The sequence below is a fragment of the Lichenostomus cassidix genome, chromosome 5 (assembly GCF_008360975.1).
Source record: "Lichenostomus cassidix isolate B80296 chromosome 5, HeHo_3.0, whole genome shotgun sequence".
Classification (NCBI taxonomy): domain Eukaryota; kingdom Metazoa; phylum Chordata; class Aves; order Passeriformes; family Meliphagidae; genus Lichenostomus; species Lichenostomus cassidix.
In genome coordinates this window covers 17,379,544-17,397,544 of record NC_139486.1, presented here as the reverse complement: position 1 = coordinate 17,397,544, position 18,001 = coordinate 17,379,544, and the positions used below count along the sequence as shown (strand labels likewise).

At 36.2% G+C, this 18,001-nt stretch overlaps 1 protein-coding gene across 1 annotated transcript in view; it reads left to right on the top strand.

Moving 5' to 3' along the window:
• Positions 1 to 18,001, top strand: part of SPATA7 (spermatogenesis associated 7) — a 40,020-nt gene that overhangs the window by 16,331 nt on the left and 5,688 nt on the right. Inside the window, exons 5-9 of the mRNA XM_085061598.1 lie at positions 5,856 to 5,989; positions 14,822 to 15,285; positions 16,384 to 16,450; positions 16,910 to 16,980; positions 17,885 to 17,938. Coding sequence (XP_084917724.1) covers positions 5,856 to 5,989; positions 14,822 to 15,285; positions 16,384 to 16,450; positions 16,910 to 16,980; positions 17,885 to 17,938 — 790 coding nt within the window. The remainder of the gene's footprint in view (positions 1 to 5,855; positions 5,990 to 14,821; positions 15,286 to 16,383; positions 16,451 to 16,909; positions 16,981 to 17,884; positions 17,939 to 18,001) is intronic.

Here is an 18,001-nt window from a genome sequence, read left to right as displayed (position 1 = left end):
CATGTTCCTGTGTATTAGATCAGACTTACTGACTTAAAATAGTTGTTAAAATGTGAAACTTCTTGAAATGTGAAACTTGTATGTTCAGAATTAGTCCAAGCATGTTGATTGATACCAGTGGCCATTAGAAGTCTGTGGTTGTGAAACTTGTGCCAGAAAACTTGACAAAAGCTATGCCAAGTAAGACAGCTGCTGCTACACATGCCTTGTTTCTAACAGTACTAACTTTTCAACCCGTATGTTTAGAGGTTTTTCCACAAGGCATATTGATATTACAGCTTGAACCCAGTGATTAGTGTGCTTGGGAATGCAGGTGTCTTTGATACTGGGGTGGGGAGGAAGAAGGAGAACAAGTATGCTGAGAAGTTACCAACCACAGATCTATTTTAGCCTGATGGAGCTTGAATATTTGGAGGGAGGGCAGTGAGAGATGGGGAGAGGCAACAGTTCAGGCTGATAGTAATGTCGGTCTTGTACTCTTTAAATGGGTTACGTTCAAGCAAAAATACCAAGAAATTCATATTGTTATGTAATTCTGTATTTAAATCCTAATTTTTCATGTTAACACATATATCTGTCTATGCTTTATGCTATGAAAAGGCAGATCTGTGGAAAGCTGTCTTACATGTTTTGTTGTTGCTGCTGTTTTACAGAAAGCTTTCACAATTTTTTTATGTTAAATTTTTTTAAATTTTTTTTAATGTTAAATCTTGTCCTTATGGATGCATTTCTGAAAATGAAGGTTATAACCGACTAATATGAGCTCTTTAAATTCAAATACCCAGATAATTCTAATGCCTGTGTTTTCAGAGCTCAAGTATGTCTTTGGAAGGATGTTCTAATATATTTATGAAGTCTGAATTTTTGGTGAGCTGGAAAACCCATAGGAAAAAACATTTTTATGAATCTGTACTTTTAACTGTAGTGATTTTACTTTATTCCAGAAATTATTTATTGTAAAGGTTCTTCTGTGGAAAAGTTGTTGGGTTTTTTTATAAGAGGTAATTAATTTTAGATACACACATCAAAAATACATTTTTTACTTGTAGTTGTGAAAAGACTTTAGATCATCTAGTCTAACATCATGAGCTGAGAAGACCAAAAGTTCCATCCAGGTGGGCTGATATGGAACTTAACAGCTATATTGAATGTGGTAAATAAAGCACATGAACAAGAAAAGCTTTCAGTCTTGACTTGTAAAGATCAAGAAATAGAGAAAACATAATTTCCTTTTCTAGATGTTTCAGCAGTTATTCATCAATATTATTGAAAATATGTCCCTGATTTTTAATCTAATTTACCCAGCTTGACCATCTGTCTGCTGGTGGGGAGGACTGTTGTTTTTATGCAATTGTCCACCATTACTGAGGATTACAGAGCAGCCATAGCACACCAGAGCAGAAGAATAAAATTATGCATCCCACTTATTTTCAGTATGAAGTCAGTACAGTATGTCTAAATTGTCCTTGGGGGCTGCCCCAGTGGTACCTTGAAACAAAAATCACTGTCCAAGGTCAACTATAAGCCCAATGGACCTCTCTCTAGTGCAATTGAATGGAAGTTTACCTGGGCAGGTTTAGACATTTCCTTCAGGGTTGGTGCAGCATTCCACAGGTTCTGGGCAGTAACTGTTGGCAGGCTGCTGTGTTCTTCATGTGGCTCACAGAAGTATATAGGAGATGTCTGCTGGATGAGGACCCCGTATGAGCATCAGAGATGGAGGGATTTGGGATAATCCAGTGCTTCTAGCCTCTTCTGAAATGCCTTTAAAAGATTCATGTGTCACTGTTAGGCTTTATTTCCAAGCCTTAGCAGTGACCAAATTTTGCCATTAGTGGCTTTGCCAAGTAATATCACATTTCTGAAGTACATACCCTCATACAGACATTACTTTCTATTTGATGCAAGCAAGGGTTTAGTATCAAGCTCATAATAAATACTTTTGCACCCTTTTTTATGGTGATTCCTCCCTTATTTGATGAAAAAGTGCTACTGATAACATGTGAAGAAGGACTGCAAAATCATCTCTTAGAGCTAGGAAAATTAAAATTACTGTGTTAAGGAATTTAAATTTAGACTTAAAAGAAAGCTGAACTTCAAAGCCAATGGCTGTGTTTGCAATCAGTTTGCATCTGATGAGATCCCACCCCAGGTGCTTAAACCATGGTGTACTGGGGATTTGTGCAGAGCTAGGAAACTGCTAGTAAAAATTCTTAGAGAAGGAAGAGCTTTCTTGCAGTAGTAGTATCACTGACTGATACGCTGGACAGTAGTTATGGTCACTGCAGGCACTTCAAGCTCAGCTGAGATGATGTTTATATGATTTATCTGAAAAGAATTCAAAAGGGAAATAATTGGAAATGTGTTATTGCAAAAAAAGCTTATATGAAAACACAGTAGTGCTGACTGTTGGATAATTCCTTTGAGATACATTGTTCTGCAACCTGAACTCAATTTAAATCTAACTTAATATTTCATTAAGAGAAATTAAATATCTTATTGTTTACATCAAAAATGAAATAACTTGAAGATTAACTGCCAATTGTTCCATGATGTGACATCTGATAAATTTAGCAATCGGAAATTCAGAGCAAAGGACAATCACTGGCATTCCAGATCATACTGTCCTTCTAAGTGCAGAGCTTTCAAGCTGACTAGGAGTGTGATATGTATGATTAGTTTGTTTCTTCCAGATTTTTGACATTTTTTTTGTAACTCTAAGCATGTCTTGAAATGCTGCTGCAATCTAGACTTCAGGAAAAAAACAATTAAGCCTATAGAGGGAGTATTTTAAAAGGGAAATAAAGCTATGTGATACTGCTTCGAAGTGTGGTATATTTTGCAGAGTATTTGCCTAGGTAGAAGTGTTCCTTCTATGACAGATTGATCAGTGTTTTATAGGTATCACTTTATGAGGAGTGCTACAGTTTAACATCTGAAATTCATGGTCTTTCTTGTGCTTCCTTTCACTGACAACAAAATTAAAAGAATGGGATTCAGGGGGAGAATGCAATAAATTACGGAATCTAGTTGCACAGGCTGAACTTACATGATCTACAGAATCACTAATTTGTTTATATTCTAGTACTTTTACTATACTGTAAATTTGTGTGGTTTTGAGCACAGTAGTTAATAAAATATAATTAATCTCAAAGTCTCTAATAAGGCTTTTAAAGGGACTTATTATTTGGATTTACAGACTGTATTATTTTATTCCTAAACATTTCGTTTTCTCCATTTAAACAGATGAAAAGCAACCCAGTGTTTTTCTTTTTTTTTTCCCATTTATTTGTCACAAGAAACTTACTATGATGTACTTTCCCCATATTTAACTCTACATATGTGACATATTCCTGGACCAATGTTTAAATAAAAGCTACTTGCAGTGAAACTATTAAATGTCTGTTAACAAATGCAGTTTATGTTTAGTTCCCATTAGCCTATGACAGTGTGCCAAGGGCACTCTTGTCAATTTATTTTGTGAACCTCTCTGAAAAGTAAAGAAGCTATGTCTGTAATGGATTTAAAGCAGAAGATACTTCTAACAATGAGCAATGTTTTCAATTAACAGCTAAACCTCCCCTTTATAATTGAATGTCTCTTGAATGCTGGTCTCACTCTTTCTGTGTTTAATATATTCACACTGCAACACAAGTGGTTATGCATGACAGCCTTAAGTATCTTCAGCTCCTCTCAGTTGTAATACTGTAATTAGTACCTCAAAGATCCAGGCAAGTTTTCTTTCTGGCTGAAGTCAAACAGGAAGACTGGATTCTCCAGTCCTTGCTTGGGTAAAAGACACGTGAAGTAAGGAGAGTTAGGGCAGCATGCCTGTTTTTGCATTTGTCTGTGTTACTTGCTGAGTGCCTCAAGGCTATCCTAACTTACCTCCAGCTGTCTGTTTACATCTACATTAACTCTTTTCAAGAAGGATTTCTCCATCTCTTGCTTTGCTGGTTTCACAATTCCTAGCTTTTACCACAGATCTAGCCTGGAAATTCCTAATTTGGCAATAAAATGTGTATACTACTGGGGTTTCCTTTGCGTGTTTGTGCTGCATTTCAGTACACATGAGTGACTTTATGGCTTTTGGAACATACTTAATGGATTAGCTGAACTAAGCTCACTGTATGACAGGTGCGAGGCAAAGACTTTACACTTCCTATGCAGGTGATGGTAGTCCCAGTGGGTCATTCTGACATCCCAGGATAGCTGGAATACTTACTGTTCTTCCACTCTTTATTCTTGGGCGTAAGCCATGCTTTGGGTGAAAAGAGTCACAGTGCACAGTCCTGGAGGAGGTGTTTTTAATGGCTTTGAATGCCGGTAGTAAAGGCGTTTGTGTATGTCAAATTTCAGAGTTTATCCTGTAAAAACAGAATAAGGATCACATGGGAATTCTGTTTTGTGATAATATTCACACCTCTTTGCCCTTTACCCAGACACTGCTGTTAAGCTGTGGTGTGCAGGTGGAATATGCAGTAAAGTAATAATGCTTGTTTTAGGCAAATCCACTTTTCACCTAAGCACTTGAGTGTAAGGAATTTGCCATTTCAGACACCTAGTCACCCATACCATACTCCTGCGTGATTTGCATTTTTGCTTTGCAGGGCTCTCATTCACCCATTGTTTCTCTAGATATTTGTTGAATACACATCAGCCATCACCATTTTACCTGAGCAGTAGGCAGGCTGTGGCTTTTTACAGCCTCCATGCATGTGCACACACAGACACACTGTATTGGCGCATGATAAGTAATTATCAATCACATAAAACTTCTAACCTTAGCTAATTTTTGAGTGCTTGTCTGTAACTTTTAAGACAAACACAATTAGAAATAATTTATAAGAGATACAATAATTCAGTATAGAAAGAAAAACATTCAGTTAATGTTGCAGTATATTTTATCATTCTGGTATAAGGTATATTTTTAATTCAGGGTTGTTTAAGTAGCATTTGCTATCTTCAGCTAATATTTTCCCAGTAATATAAGCATTTTCATGTTGGAAGTACTCTAATAGCATATGGTGGATAAATCAGCAGCCATAAAAGAAATTACTTTATGTTTTACGTATCAATTATAAGAACTGAAAAAAAAGAGAAAAAGGGATCTTCCTGAGCAATAAGAGCAAAGATTTTGCATCTGAAAGATTAATATCTATCTTTAAAGGGGACTAAAATGGTTAATATAATGAATACACATACATAAGTATTTCCTGGAGATTAACAGGTATGTACACAGATAAATGCATTTTAAAGGTTGATTAAATGTCCTCTGATTGCTGTAGGTCTCAGCTGTGTAGAAGAATGTACCACACCAATCCCTGAAGTTTTTTACATTTCCATGCATTAAATATAGTAGTGCATGTGCAGATTGGGGTCTACCAGAGTATGATATAAATATATTATGAAACCGGAGAAGAAACCAGAAATCCTCAAAGGCCTTTCTGTGTGTCTCTATCAAACAAATGGTTCATACACTTGGATCTGTGTTAAGTTAATGAGCAAACAGGTTTCATTTGGTATACAGACTTCAAAAGTGTGCTTGCTTATTTTTTCCCTATTTGGAAATTAAATTAATAATGCTTTCATCAGGATTTGGATTCCATTTGGATTTTTCAACTTTGTGGACTTCCAGTACTGAGTCCAGTCCTGTGCCCCTCACTTCAAGGATGACATTGAGGTGTTGGAGTGTATAAATCTTGCAACTGCTGTGTGTTGGAAGTGGAATGTATTTCAATAGTCTGACTTGATTGAGCAATTGCAAACCTCTACAATGTTATTAAATCACTTAAAGAAAAAAGAGTATTTCTTGGATTTGGTATGGATCTGTCCAACTTTGTCTCTTCCATAAGTTGCTGACCAGCAAAGAAGAGAGAAGCTGAAAAAGAAGATAGCTGGGTGTGAAGAGAAAACGAGTACTTGTGAAACTGTCTCCCGATCCTGTCCAAGAGACGGCAGAATACTGCTGCCATCCTCTTTTAGAAAGGTATGTATTTTAGTTTTGTTTAGCAGATACTATCGTGTACTTGCCTGCCATAGTAACAGCTGATCACTGCTGTGCAGCAGTAAGGATTGGCATCATTCAAGCAGTGGAAAGTAGACAAGGGTCTTCCTGGCATGTGCCCAACACCGAATGCGTGTCTTGACCTACTGAGAAAGATGTCAGGTATCTGGATTGAAGAGTGCTTGCAGTGAATACAAGCTCTAATTACCCTTTAATTCTCTTGCTTTCACCTCAGCTGAAATCCCTGTCCTCTTTGTCACCCCAGAGCTTTGTACCATTTCCTAAGGTAGAGCTCTGTTACCTCTACCCTTCCAAGCAGAAGAATCAGGAATTTTCCATTTTTTTCTTAATGCAAAGTCCTATTTGATAATACATTTCATATCTAACAGTATACTACATCCTTCAGTTGCACCTCTTGAAAGCAAAAGTAGTGCTTAAACCGAAACATACCATTCTGTATGTATATGTTCTGTTTATATGCATAGGCTCACTCAGTTTGTTCAGCATTTCATCAAGAGAGGTGGTGTGTCTTTCCTACTAATAAATAAATACGTAAATAGCCTAATAAATTACATTCTTTTTCATCACTGTAAGTGAGCAATTGCAGCTTAAAACAAAAATTATTTAACTCTGTTGATTTTAACAGCATATGCTTCATACATTGTTTAAGTATCTGTAAAGCTAGAGGACATTTTCAAGTAGTACAGAAAACACCTTCAGTTTCTTTCTGTGTGACTGATTTTTGCAGCAGGCAGCCTGAGTGTGACCTTACTGCAGTACAGGGAAATAATGCTTTGAAATTCAATACATGGCTCTTAGTTATGGATGAAAGCACAGGCGTGAATAAGAAAAGGGAGGAAATGTGATATTTAAAATCTAAAATTTATTTTTTACTAATACTATTTTTGTCCTTCCATGTTATTTTTTGCAAACTTACGGCAGTCAAAGTTACTTAAATTGTTTCATTGCAAAACTAAGTAATGTGTCTCTAATTACTGGATAAACTCCCAGCTTTGAAATAAAAGGATGCACTGTAACAGACTATGTCTTTTTTCCTTTATTTTTCAAAATAAGATTTTTTAAAATACCTGTCCCAATTCTTCTAATTACTTTCAGGTGCCTTCCCACCAACATTTGTATTGAAAGTGTAGTTTGTGTCATGCCAACAGCAGCTGCAGCTTTTCTTATGTTTGCCAGCCTCAGGGTATAATTCAACAAGCTAACTGAATCTGAATTTCAAGTTAGCAACTGAAAAGCACCTTTTAGAAAGTGACATTGAGAGATTCACCAAATTAACGTTTGACCACATAGAAAAAGTAATTTTTGGATGTAATACTTCTTTTGCCTCTACATTGAGGGTTTTGGGGGGCTTTAACTTTACAAATGCAAAGAGTAATCGTCACTAAAATACTGTTTTGCACTTTGCTAATCAAATTGTTGCTTCCTGGACTTAGAAATTATATTTCACTTTTGTATAGAGAAGAGCACCAGTGAGTCAGTAAGAAGTGAAAAATCTGTAAGTGAGCCTTCTGTTAGAAGGGTAGGCAGTGGAAGTAATCGGGCTGTCATATTTTCGTGCTAAATATGAAGCCCTATTTAAACTTTATTTCATTTGCTGAAGTGTGCGTGAATTTCCTATGCTTGTTCATACACCAAGTCCAGATTCCTCTGTTTCAATGACTAGATGTCATTTAATGCATTGTGAGGATGAATTAGTCACGCTGATTATATTTTTGTAGCCATCAGGATATATTGATAAGAGACAGCTGAAAAGCAAATTCCCAATGCCTGTTAAAGCTCATGATGTAGAGGATTTTTCCATCCAGTAATCATATTATTGCTTTTGTCAATAGGAAAAAGATGAATATATATCCTCTGCTTGTGGAACTGTGCAAAGGTTGTTTTGTTTAATTCGGATACTCCTAGGTTGGGATGAGATTCAACACAAATTTGAAGCAGTCAGCCTTGGAATATTTTTGGTTTCCAAGAAGTTAATAGCAAGAGTAGAAAGTGGTCCTGTGCTTAATAAACACTTTACAGAATAACAGAAGGATGTAAGAAAAAGAAACAAGCAGAATTCTCCTGGGTTTGCCACTATTACGTTTAAATATAAGAGCACAAAAGGCACCTGGTGTGACTCTCAGGGTGTCCTGTGCAGGCCAGAAGTTGAACTCGATGATCCTGATGGGTCCCTTCCAACTCAGCATATTCTGTGATTCTACGTAAATTAGAAATTACTTTCATGAGGCATAGTTTCTTGCCTAACAAAATGTGGCTCTTGTAAAACGTATATCAGTTTAAGAATAAAATGCATACATATATAGGTATGTAAAGTTATAATAACCCTTACAATTATGACAAAGTGGCTGACTAGTTAGTAGGTTAAATATGAGCTAATTAGCTTTGGTGTATGCACCTGACTTCCTATTTGCAAATGGTCTTTTTCATTAGTATTTGCTTTTTATGCATTCTTGTAAGTCTGGCACCTTTATTTCATAATTTTCATTTTTCACATACCTTCATTTATTATTATCTAGTGCTGCAGTAGAGCACAGGAAACTTTTCACTTGAGACTCTGCTTTGTGCATGGTAAAACCAAAAAGAAGTAAGAGTAATTTTTCTGTATTATATAGTATAGTACACATTTCTTAAAATCTGTGTGATTGTTAGTGTGTTTTGTTATACATTCAGCTAATTATGAAACTGAATATTTATAATGTGTATTGAACCTGACTGGCCTGCTCTTTTTTTTGTGCAGAAATTTAAATAGACAGTCAATCCAGAACACTGAATCTTGTATTTTATAGGTAGTTAAAAATATGAAGTTAGTATAGTGTGAAGATTTGCTGTGATATGTAACAAACAGAGGAAGTTATTTCTGTAGTGGTTCCTTAGACTTCATTGCTGACTTTTTGAAATAGTCAGAGGTTTTCATAAAAAAAGTGTTTTGATCAGAGATAAAAACATTGCATCCAGGGCAGTGAGTTAAGACGTGATAGATGTTTACAGTCCATCATGAATTTTTGGACTTCTACCAGGTCACCTAAGTGAGAAACTATGGAGAAGGCTCATTCTCAAATGGCACAGTAGAGCAGCCTTTGGATCTGTGGGACTGCTAGAAACCAAATTACTTCAAGGACAGTTGTTATCTCTCACAGTGGAGCAGAGGGACAGGAAAGCATGGGGACAGCTGTACTTCACTTCTGCTCCTCTCTTTCCATGTGGTGTAATAATGATGGTTGGCACCACATGTGAAAGTTACTCAAAGTAGGATAATAAATTACAGACACAGATGCTGAGAGGGCTGCTATCCTTGTGTTGGTGTGTCTTGAATATGTAATTTTTAAGTGAGTATTTAGAGACCTAATTAGATAAGTGGAAACTACTGTACATGCATTCTAAAATCCTTAGATTTTTTAATTTTTATTTTTGTGCACAAAGTTGATTTGAGTTTTGAAACATTCATCTGAGTTATTCAGCAGTTCAAATTGGATGAAACTCAGTATGACTTATCTCTGAAGCAAGAAAACCTGAATTGAGCTGACTATGAGTAAGAGCTCTGATTTGAACAACACTTGGTATTTCATATCTCGTGTTCAACTAATCCTATTAATAGGCATTTCTGGCTGCTAATGAATTTTTAAAATAAATTAATCCATGCCAAAAGTCAGTTGAAGGAAGGCTACTTCAGAGGTTAAATTTTCTCTTTTAACTGTTTGAAGTATGCCATTGCCTTGACATTTCAAGATCCCTTTCAGCTTGTTTTTTGAGATTAATTTTTTTTTCTGAAGAATGAAAGTTATGGCCATCTGCTTGTGCATATGAAATATAGATTGGGAAACACCATTAACTGTTTCTAGTCTCTCTTGTTAATTTTGTATGCAACACACATGTGGCTGTGTGAAATGCCTGCTCAAATGCTTTCTATTTAAAGATTTATTATACTCTTACAGTCTGAACATGTATTGTGCTGGAATTAGTTCTGTCATAATGGGAGATGTCAGTGACTAAACAAAGCAAAAGAACCTTCTGAGCATCAGAGAAAGTTGTTTTCATTAGAAATGTTCAGATTTCTTTTCAGGCTTCATAATGACAATCACCTCTTCTGCTGGTTGTTTGAATTAATGCACATTTAGTAATACCCCTTATTAATAACATCACAGTATTTCATGCAAGTAGGAACCTACCACGTTATAGAATTGATACCCACACACAAATATGTACAAAATGAAAGAGTGCAACAGAACATAGTTTTGAAAAATATGCAGTGATGCCAGTATGCAAACTGAATACATTCATAGAAGGTCTAATTTGTTCATACATTTGTATGAATTTTCTCTAAAGGCAGCTTCTCACTTCCTGAGGAGACCTTTGCTCTGTCCAGGCAGCAGAGAGCAGGCACTCACCTGACTTAGAGCAATATTTAAGTGGCTTATAAATGGAGCCATCTCAAGTTAGAAGAATCATACACTCATTTATTGCAAAATTGCAGCTTCTGTATCCTGACAGTGCAGTTCATAAAGCGTCTCTTGGATTTCATTTTATGATGGTAGATGAGCTATTCTATTGGAAGACCTTTTCATACAAGAACAAGTTAATTTCAAGATTAAATGAATTTTACTGTAACTTCAGTGACCCCAGTGAGAGCTGCCTTGGACCTTTTATATGACAAAGGATTTAGCAACCTTTCTTTTCAAAGTTTGGTTTTTATAAAGCAACTGATGCTACAGTAGCTTTTGAGCTGGGAAACTAAACTTCTTGCATAAAAGTAACATACAGAGAAGCCTGGATTCTTTCTCTCTGTTACTACTTTTGCCTGTCAGATGATAGCAGTATGCTTTGATATGTTTTTTCTGAATTTTCTCTTCCACAGAGTCCATGAAAATTCAGAGTTGCTCTTTGTACAAGCTTGCTGCAAAGCACTATTCTGTTTACCTCAGTTTTGTGACTAATGAAATTGAAGCATAAATACATACTTAATGAAACTTTTTGAAGGGGTTGCTGGAATGTATCATTGAGTAAATTTGTATCTTTCAAATCAGATTATATGTGATCGAATCAACAGAATAGGAACATACATTGGTAAGCAAGATACGAGTCAAGATTTTTTTACTCCAAATTACATTAGTTATAGTTCTTGATAGATCTAATATCTGAAGCTCAAATACTACCATGGAATTTTTAAAAAAATTATCTGAACAATAAAACTAAGTATATTTTAATGTGTGCTATCATATATTTGTAGGTATGTTTTTGTCCTTTTTTTTGTCTCCTACTTAAACATCTGATGTTTTTATAGATAACAAATTAGAGAAGTAAATGAACATACTTGCTTGCAGTTTACTTGCAAAACAGGTGTACAGATAATTTTCTGAAAATTCAGAGACAAATTGCAGACAAACAGCATTCTCTAACACTCCTTAAAATCTTTTTGAAGTGACCAACATACTTCTTTGTTCCTGATAATGTTTTTTAGTGTATTTGGAGGCTGAACTTCCTCCCTGATTGAGTAGTGAAGTTTTACACCAGGGTAAGGCCTTTGAAAGACATTCTTTTCTCATTACTTGAATGAGTATATCTCATGGCTGACACAGATAACTGCTTAGGGTTGCAGTTTTTTCTAGGCACTAGAGAGCTACTTGGTCTGTTCTACTTAGGAAATACTTGAGAAGGAGAAGAAAAGAACTGCACTAAAAGCTTCCTCATAAATAAGGAGTGCTTAAGTTTAGGATATTGCCACATCAACCTTGTGCCTTTGTCTTTTTTTAGGCTCAACGCAGCAGCTTCTGAGGAATAGAAGTCCTGTCATGTCACTTTCATGAGCTGTAGATAAATAATTGGCTAATATAACTTCATATCTTTTCCTAATAATTATTTTGCATAAAGTAGGGAACCAGTTATCATATGCTCACAAATGCTTCTACAATCTGATTCATATTGCAGCTCAATGGACTGATTTAGTCACTGACAGTAAAGCATTTAGAAGAATTAAGCTGCTTATTATATACACTGAAAGGTATGGAATTAGCTTTTCAAAACATCTATATAGGTGGATTCTGAAACTTTCCAGTCTTATCTGTTTTCTATAGTAGTGAGCTACCACTGCAACTACTTTATATGCAAACAATCACACTGGTAAGCCTCATTATACTGCTTGCTAACACAGGCATTTGTTTGGCATTGTGTCTGCATGTTATCAGTTCAGCATTTAATTATGCTGCAGTAGTAAAATTAAGTTGACTCACATGAGACACCATCAAGAAGAGCTTATTTTGCCTCAGCTAACTAAAAAAATACCTCTTTGCATTAGGCACCAGTAACTCTGGATATTTTGGGGTGCTGGAATAGTGTAGATAAGTCTTACTGATATGAGAGAAAATTGTTGTGAAGGAAATATATGGTATGACAGCAGTGTGATCTGTGACTTAATTTTCATTATAAAATACCTGCATTTTTAATGTTCCTCTAAATAGCATTTACTACGTGCTGCAAGATGTATATTCATCATAATTGAGCTTTCATTTAAAATACTGTATTTGAAAGGAAATGAAATAGTGTATATTCTAAGCAACGACAGTAGCAGTGAGGAAATGCAGCATTTACATAGTAAGAGTCTATTGCTTAGAATTTTTTAAAACACCTTTTCTTAGGGTTGATTGGTAGAATAGAAAATCTGTATATTTACAAACTACTACCAATTACATAGGTTAATATACCATGCTATATATTACTGGTTTACTAGTAATACATAACTGTCTTATACTATCTATTAGTAGGTTACAATGTCATGAATTTTCAATAAATGTATGGAGATTTGCAATTTTGGTCATTTCAGTTGGTTTTTTTCTCCATACTTTGCCCGGTAGGAGATTACAGAAGTGTCAGGACAAATACTGATTATCTTTGAGAATCCCCAGACATATTTCTTTTATAGTTGTTCTTGTGACTTTTGTTGGCATACAGTCATTGCCACTTCCTGGTGGGGAAAATCACACATCCAGCGTTCAATCGACATCTTAATCAGCTGATTATTTTCAAAAAGTGAGGTGTCCTTGAGGATTTTCTCCAGATTGTTGTGCTCAGGCAGTGAAGCACCATTGGAAATCTGCTGGATCTGTGTTTCAGTATTAGTCTCTCAAAGCAGTTTCCACAGAGATTCATTGTGAGGTCAGGAAGGGCTGCTTGGTGAATCTGTGAATCTTCTCAACTGGCAGTTTTGGTTGTATGTCATAAATAAATGCATTTCACAGCATATGTATTAAGTCATACCATACTAGATCCACTCTTTCTCAGGCTTCCCATAGGGCAGATGTTCCTTTAGTAATGTAATGCTTCTACTTAATAGTTTATACTTGTTTGATAGAAGCATAATAGAGATGAATGAAACACATAAGGAAAATCACCTTCCTTTTCTTCCTTTTGTCACTGCAGAGCTTATGGCCTGTACTGGTGTCTCCTTATCTTCATGTTCTTTGTTCAGGTGGTGGAGATACATGAACAAGTTAATTTCTGTGTTAGCCTACCTGAACTAAACTTCCAGGTTTTTTAAAAACCTCAGATGGCCTTAGAAATTGAATTTTCTTCTTAGGAAACACCTCTACTTGTGCACCTTCTCTTAAATCTTACAGCACTTTGTTGCTGATGATGTGGACCTATATGTTAGGAAAGTATGATAATAATTTTTGAAAGTTAGCTGTTGGTTTTGAATTGGTTTTTCTCAGTTGTTTGTTATATTTTAGCTGTTATTTTGCCTTGCTGATTGCATGGTACAGCAGTGAGGTTTCCTGGAATACCACTGTCCTCTGCTTGTCTCCCTCACTGTTGCACTATAAGCACTGTCTCTGGGAGTTGTGGTGCTAGGTGGTTTGAGTACACAGTGAGTGTCATCTCTTCTCCATCATACAGTTGTGTGCTACAGAACTTGAATTTCTTAAGTAGTTACATGTGTGGATGAAATAAGTTTGTTTATACAAAATCTTGTTTGCTGATAGGCTTCTGGTTTAATCTTCCAGTTCTGCAGTATGCCTGCCCCCTTGGAGATTGTAAAATGTCATACATAATTTTCACAGACTGACAGTATTTGATGGGTGGCTGTATCCGAGGCAAGAAAAGAACATACAACAGCTGTTTTTGTAAGGTGCTTTTTAACTTTTCAGATACATTGTAAAGCACATTTACTAGTGTGCATACCCTGTCCAGCTATTTATGCTTTTAAATTGCAGATTTTTCAAAACTGTCTCAATTACAGAAATAAAACTTCTACTTAATTTGTTCTAATTTGACAAAATAAACAAAAAATCAAACCAACCAAAAACCCCACCTTAAGATTGTCACTTAGATTTAGTTGTGTTTCTGTCTTACTTGTCTTTGCCTCAGTGTGGTAACACAATTCAGGAATAGTGTTGGATTTTTAAGCATGCAATAATTATGGATAACGTCTACCTTAGCTTGCCCAGGTGGTATAAACAGAGCATATCCAAATAAAATAATTTGCCTCAGCGCAATGATTCCTTGACTTCTAAAAGTTTATTGATTATACTCTTGGTTTGATGTAGCCATCAATATTACGTAACAGAGCACAAATGTTTTGCTACTGAAGCAAACCATTTCCTTATTACTCTCCTGTTTCCTGTGACTACGTTTTAAAATCTCTTAGCACCGTGGCTGTTGTGAAACCAGTTTGATTTTACAAAAATGGAAAGTTTTTGCATAGAAACTATCTGCAATTAGGTAACAATAGTAGCTGGGGGTACCATCATGAGCAAAGCTGCTAATTTGCAAAGCAATCAAATGTTTGTTGGGGTTTTTTTTTAGACTTTCGTGGAAGCAGAAGCCAATCTCTGCCCCTGTGCTGGGCAGGCACAGTACCTATCAGCAGCACCGGCACCTTGTGGCGAGCGTGGCTTGGGTCGCTCCAGTCAAATCAAACATGCCAGAAAGTGTTCTCCGACTTCATTCAGGGCATCTTACCCAAAAGCAAATCTCTGTGCATCAGGGCCACCAAATAAACGCAGTCACTCCGTCGATAGTTTTATGAGCGCTACTTGTTCCCTGAGGTGTCAAGGAATGAGCCCCAGAGCGAGCAGTGGGGATCTTCTGGAGAGGCACTCTGAATACTTTACTAAGAGCCGAAAACCTTTTACTCCACGCACCTTAAAATCAGATGCTAAATCATTCCTGTCAGAGTACAGGTATTACACTCCTGCTGCTCGAAGGAAGAGGAAAAATCGCCGCAAGCAGCAGCGTATGGAAGCTCAAACACAGACTGATATGATGAGGTACAGAGATTGAAACTTTATTTTGAAACTCTGTAATTTAGATGTTATCATAACAGTATCTTCATAAAAGCAACATGTTTTGCTCTCATTACGTTTGTATAAAGCCAGAATAATTATTGTGCAGTTATTCTAGGTATGCCTTAGCAAAAGCTAGAACAGAATGTGATTTTCCTTTTTCCACTGGTTTATTTTACTGGTTTATTAAACCAATTGTTTCTGGAACAATTGTTTAATCTATACAGGTTGGATATGAAGTACCACTAAATTCAAACTGTGGGATCTCACATCTGCTGGTGATAATCATTCCCTCTCTCTTCCCTATGCTCTCTCTGGTATATAGTTATGCTTTCTGTCTTGTAAAGAATTAACCAGTATAAGCATGTAAGTAGTCCCCCACTGTTGCCCCTGCAGTCGCATACTTTCCAGTTTGTTAATGAATACGTCATGCAAACATCCTTTTTTAACTCTTGAATACTTTTCATTAGTTTTTTTATCACTGGAATTTAAATACCTTCAGGTATACCCCATATAAAATATTTCAAACAAAATTGGTGTCCTTCTCTTCCATTGAACTTCTTAGCAAATTGAACAGTTCTGATTTAGTTTTGTTTTTACTGATACTACCTCATGAGAGAAATCTTTTTGGTTTTGTGTCCTCTATGCCTGCAAGTCTAATTCCAGTTTTGCTATAGAACAAATTAGAAATTTCCTAAGACTGGAATTATGATAGTTTTGGCTCCATATTGCAACTGTTGATTTTCTGGCTGTGGGTCATCAATTTTCCTGGTGCATTTTTAATTTTAGGATCACCTCCATTCTTAATTCTGAACAATTATTTTGCATAACTTAGCTATCCCCTGTTAATATGCGGCTAAGTAATGAATTAGGACCACCTTTGGATGACTACTGTCATTCTTCAAAACGAACTATAACATGGTTTTTTTAAGTGAACCTAAGTCTGGCAGAAATTTTCTGAACTGTTCGGTACTATGTTCTGTTCAGACCGATGGGAAATTTCCACAGTGGCACAGGTGTTTTCATCCTGCATATTTTGAAAGTAGTCTACTTGGAAATCTAATCCCTCTCTAAATTTTACAGCTTTCCATCAGCAGACAACATGTGCGTGAGAAGAGTTGTAGCTGAACGGCAGAAGATCAAATCAAAGGTAATAATGCATATGTCAGTCCACCTGGGTGCTCTTCCCACACCCATCACCATCATTCTGGAGTATACACTTCATCACTGCCTCAGCAGTGAGCAGCTGGTTTAGGCTTTCTTTTCTCTATTGCCATGACACGAATTAGTTCCATAGAGGAGAGAGAGTTTCAGAACATTGAGTGGAAACAATAAGAAAAAATACTGAGGCACATGAAGATATCTCTTTAAATTTTTCTTTGTTTGATTCTATAAATGCACTATAAAATATCATCCAAGGTCATTGATAATTGGCACATGACTTTTCAGCAGAAAAAGGTGTCCCTTTTGTCTGTTTACCCAGAGTTTCTCAGAAAAGACATAAAATCTCTAGGGCTGCTTAATCACAGAGAGTTATTAGATTCATTTTATTGGTAAAATTTGCTGTGTATTTGCACTGATAATAACTATTTTTATCTCTGTGTTGTAGGGTGACAGTAAAAGATGTACTCCAGATGAGCCTGAGAGAGAAACAGATGCTTGTCAATACTCCATGCTAAGGTGCCTGATTTACAGCAGGAGGGAATACTTGAAATATTCCTTCTTTCTATACAACTGGTCTTTAGGCCTTAAGTCTTCACTACCATTTCTCTTTTATAAGTCTCTTCTCACATGACTTTTGCTAGGTTGGTTTTTTTACATCAGTGGACTTTTGCCAACTTCAAAATTTGTTATTTTCTTTGATAAGTTCCACTGAGAAGCTAATTAAGAAAGAGAGCTCTGAAATACATGAGTACATTTGTCAGAAATGAGAGCATTGAGACATTAATACAGTTGTTAGTTCTGTACATCTGAGTTCCCAGACTACATAGTACTCTAACTGAACACTGCATTGGTATTCCAATTGGTACTTCCCCTTAATGTCTCTAGGCATCCAGCCTCTTGAATCTATCATATGTGAGAATTGTAGACTAGGAGCATTTCCCACATCTTTTTCTGAAAACGTAATATGGAGATTGGTACAATACAAGAGCAGTGTTGGAAATCAGGCCAGAACCCAAGAGCTCCGAGCTGATTCTCTTCATTGCTGACCTAAGTGTCATGCATGACTCACTGATTTGCTCTCTGGCCTGTTCATACAAAGGCATTTTTATCTGAGGAAAAACATGTTCTCTGAGTTTAAAAAGCATTCTTATTGATAGCAAAGATTGAATAGAATCTGAAGTAGCACTGAGCACTGCATCTAGTGAGGCCTTGTAATACTCTTGAGCCATAGTTTTTCAGGTTTCAGTGCAAGCAGGGTATTTTGCTACTGGAGCAGGGTTTAGGGGTGTTCTGGTGGGTTTTTTTGCAAAAGTCAATGGAATTATGGCGCATTATGGCTTCAGAAGAAAATTACATGCAAGGTAGTGTAAAAGGGATTTAGAACGTTGTTTGTTTTCTTACCCTCTGATTTTCTGATTAGAGAGACATCACCGTATCCTCAGAAGTCTTCACCAAGGAGGTGTGTCAAGGATGAGTAAGTATGCTTAAACCATTTTTCTGTTCATTTACAACATCAAACTAGAAAGCTTTCTACAAA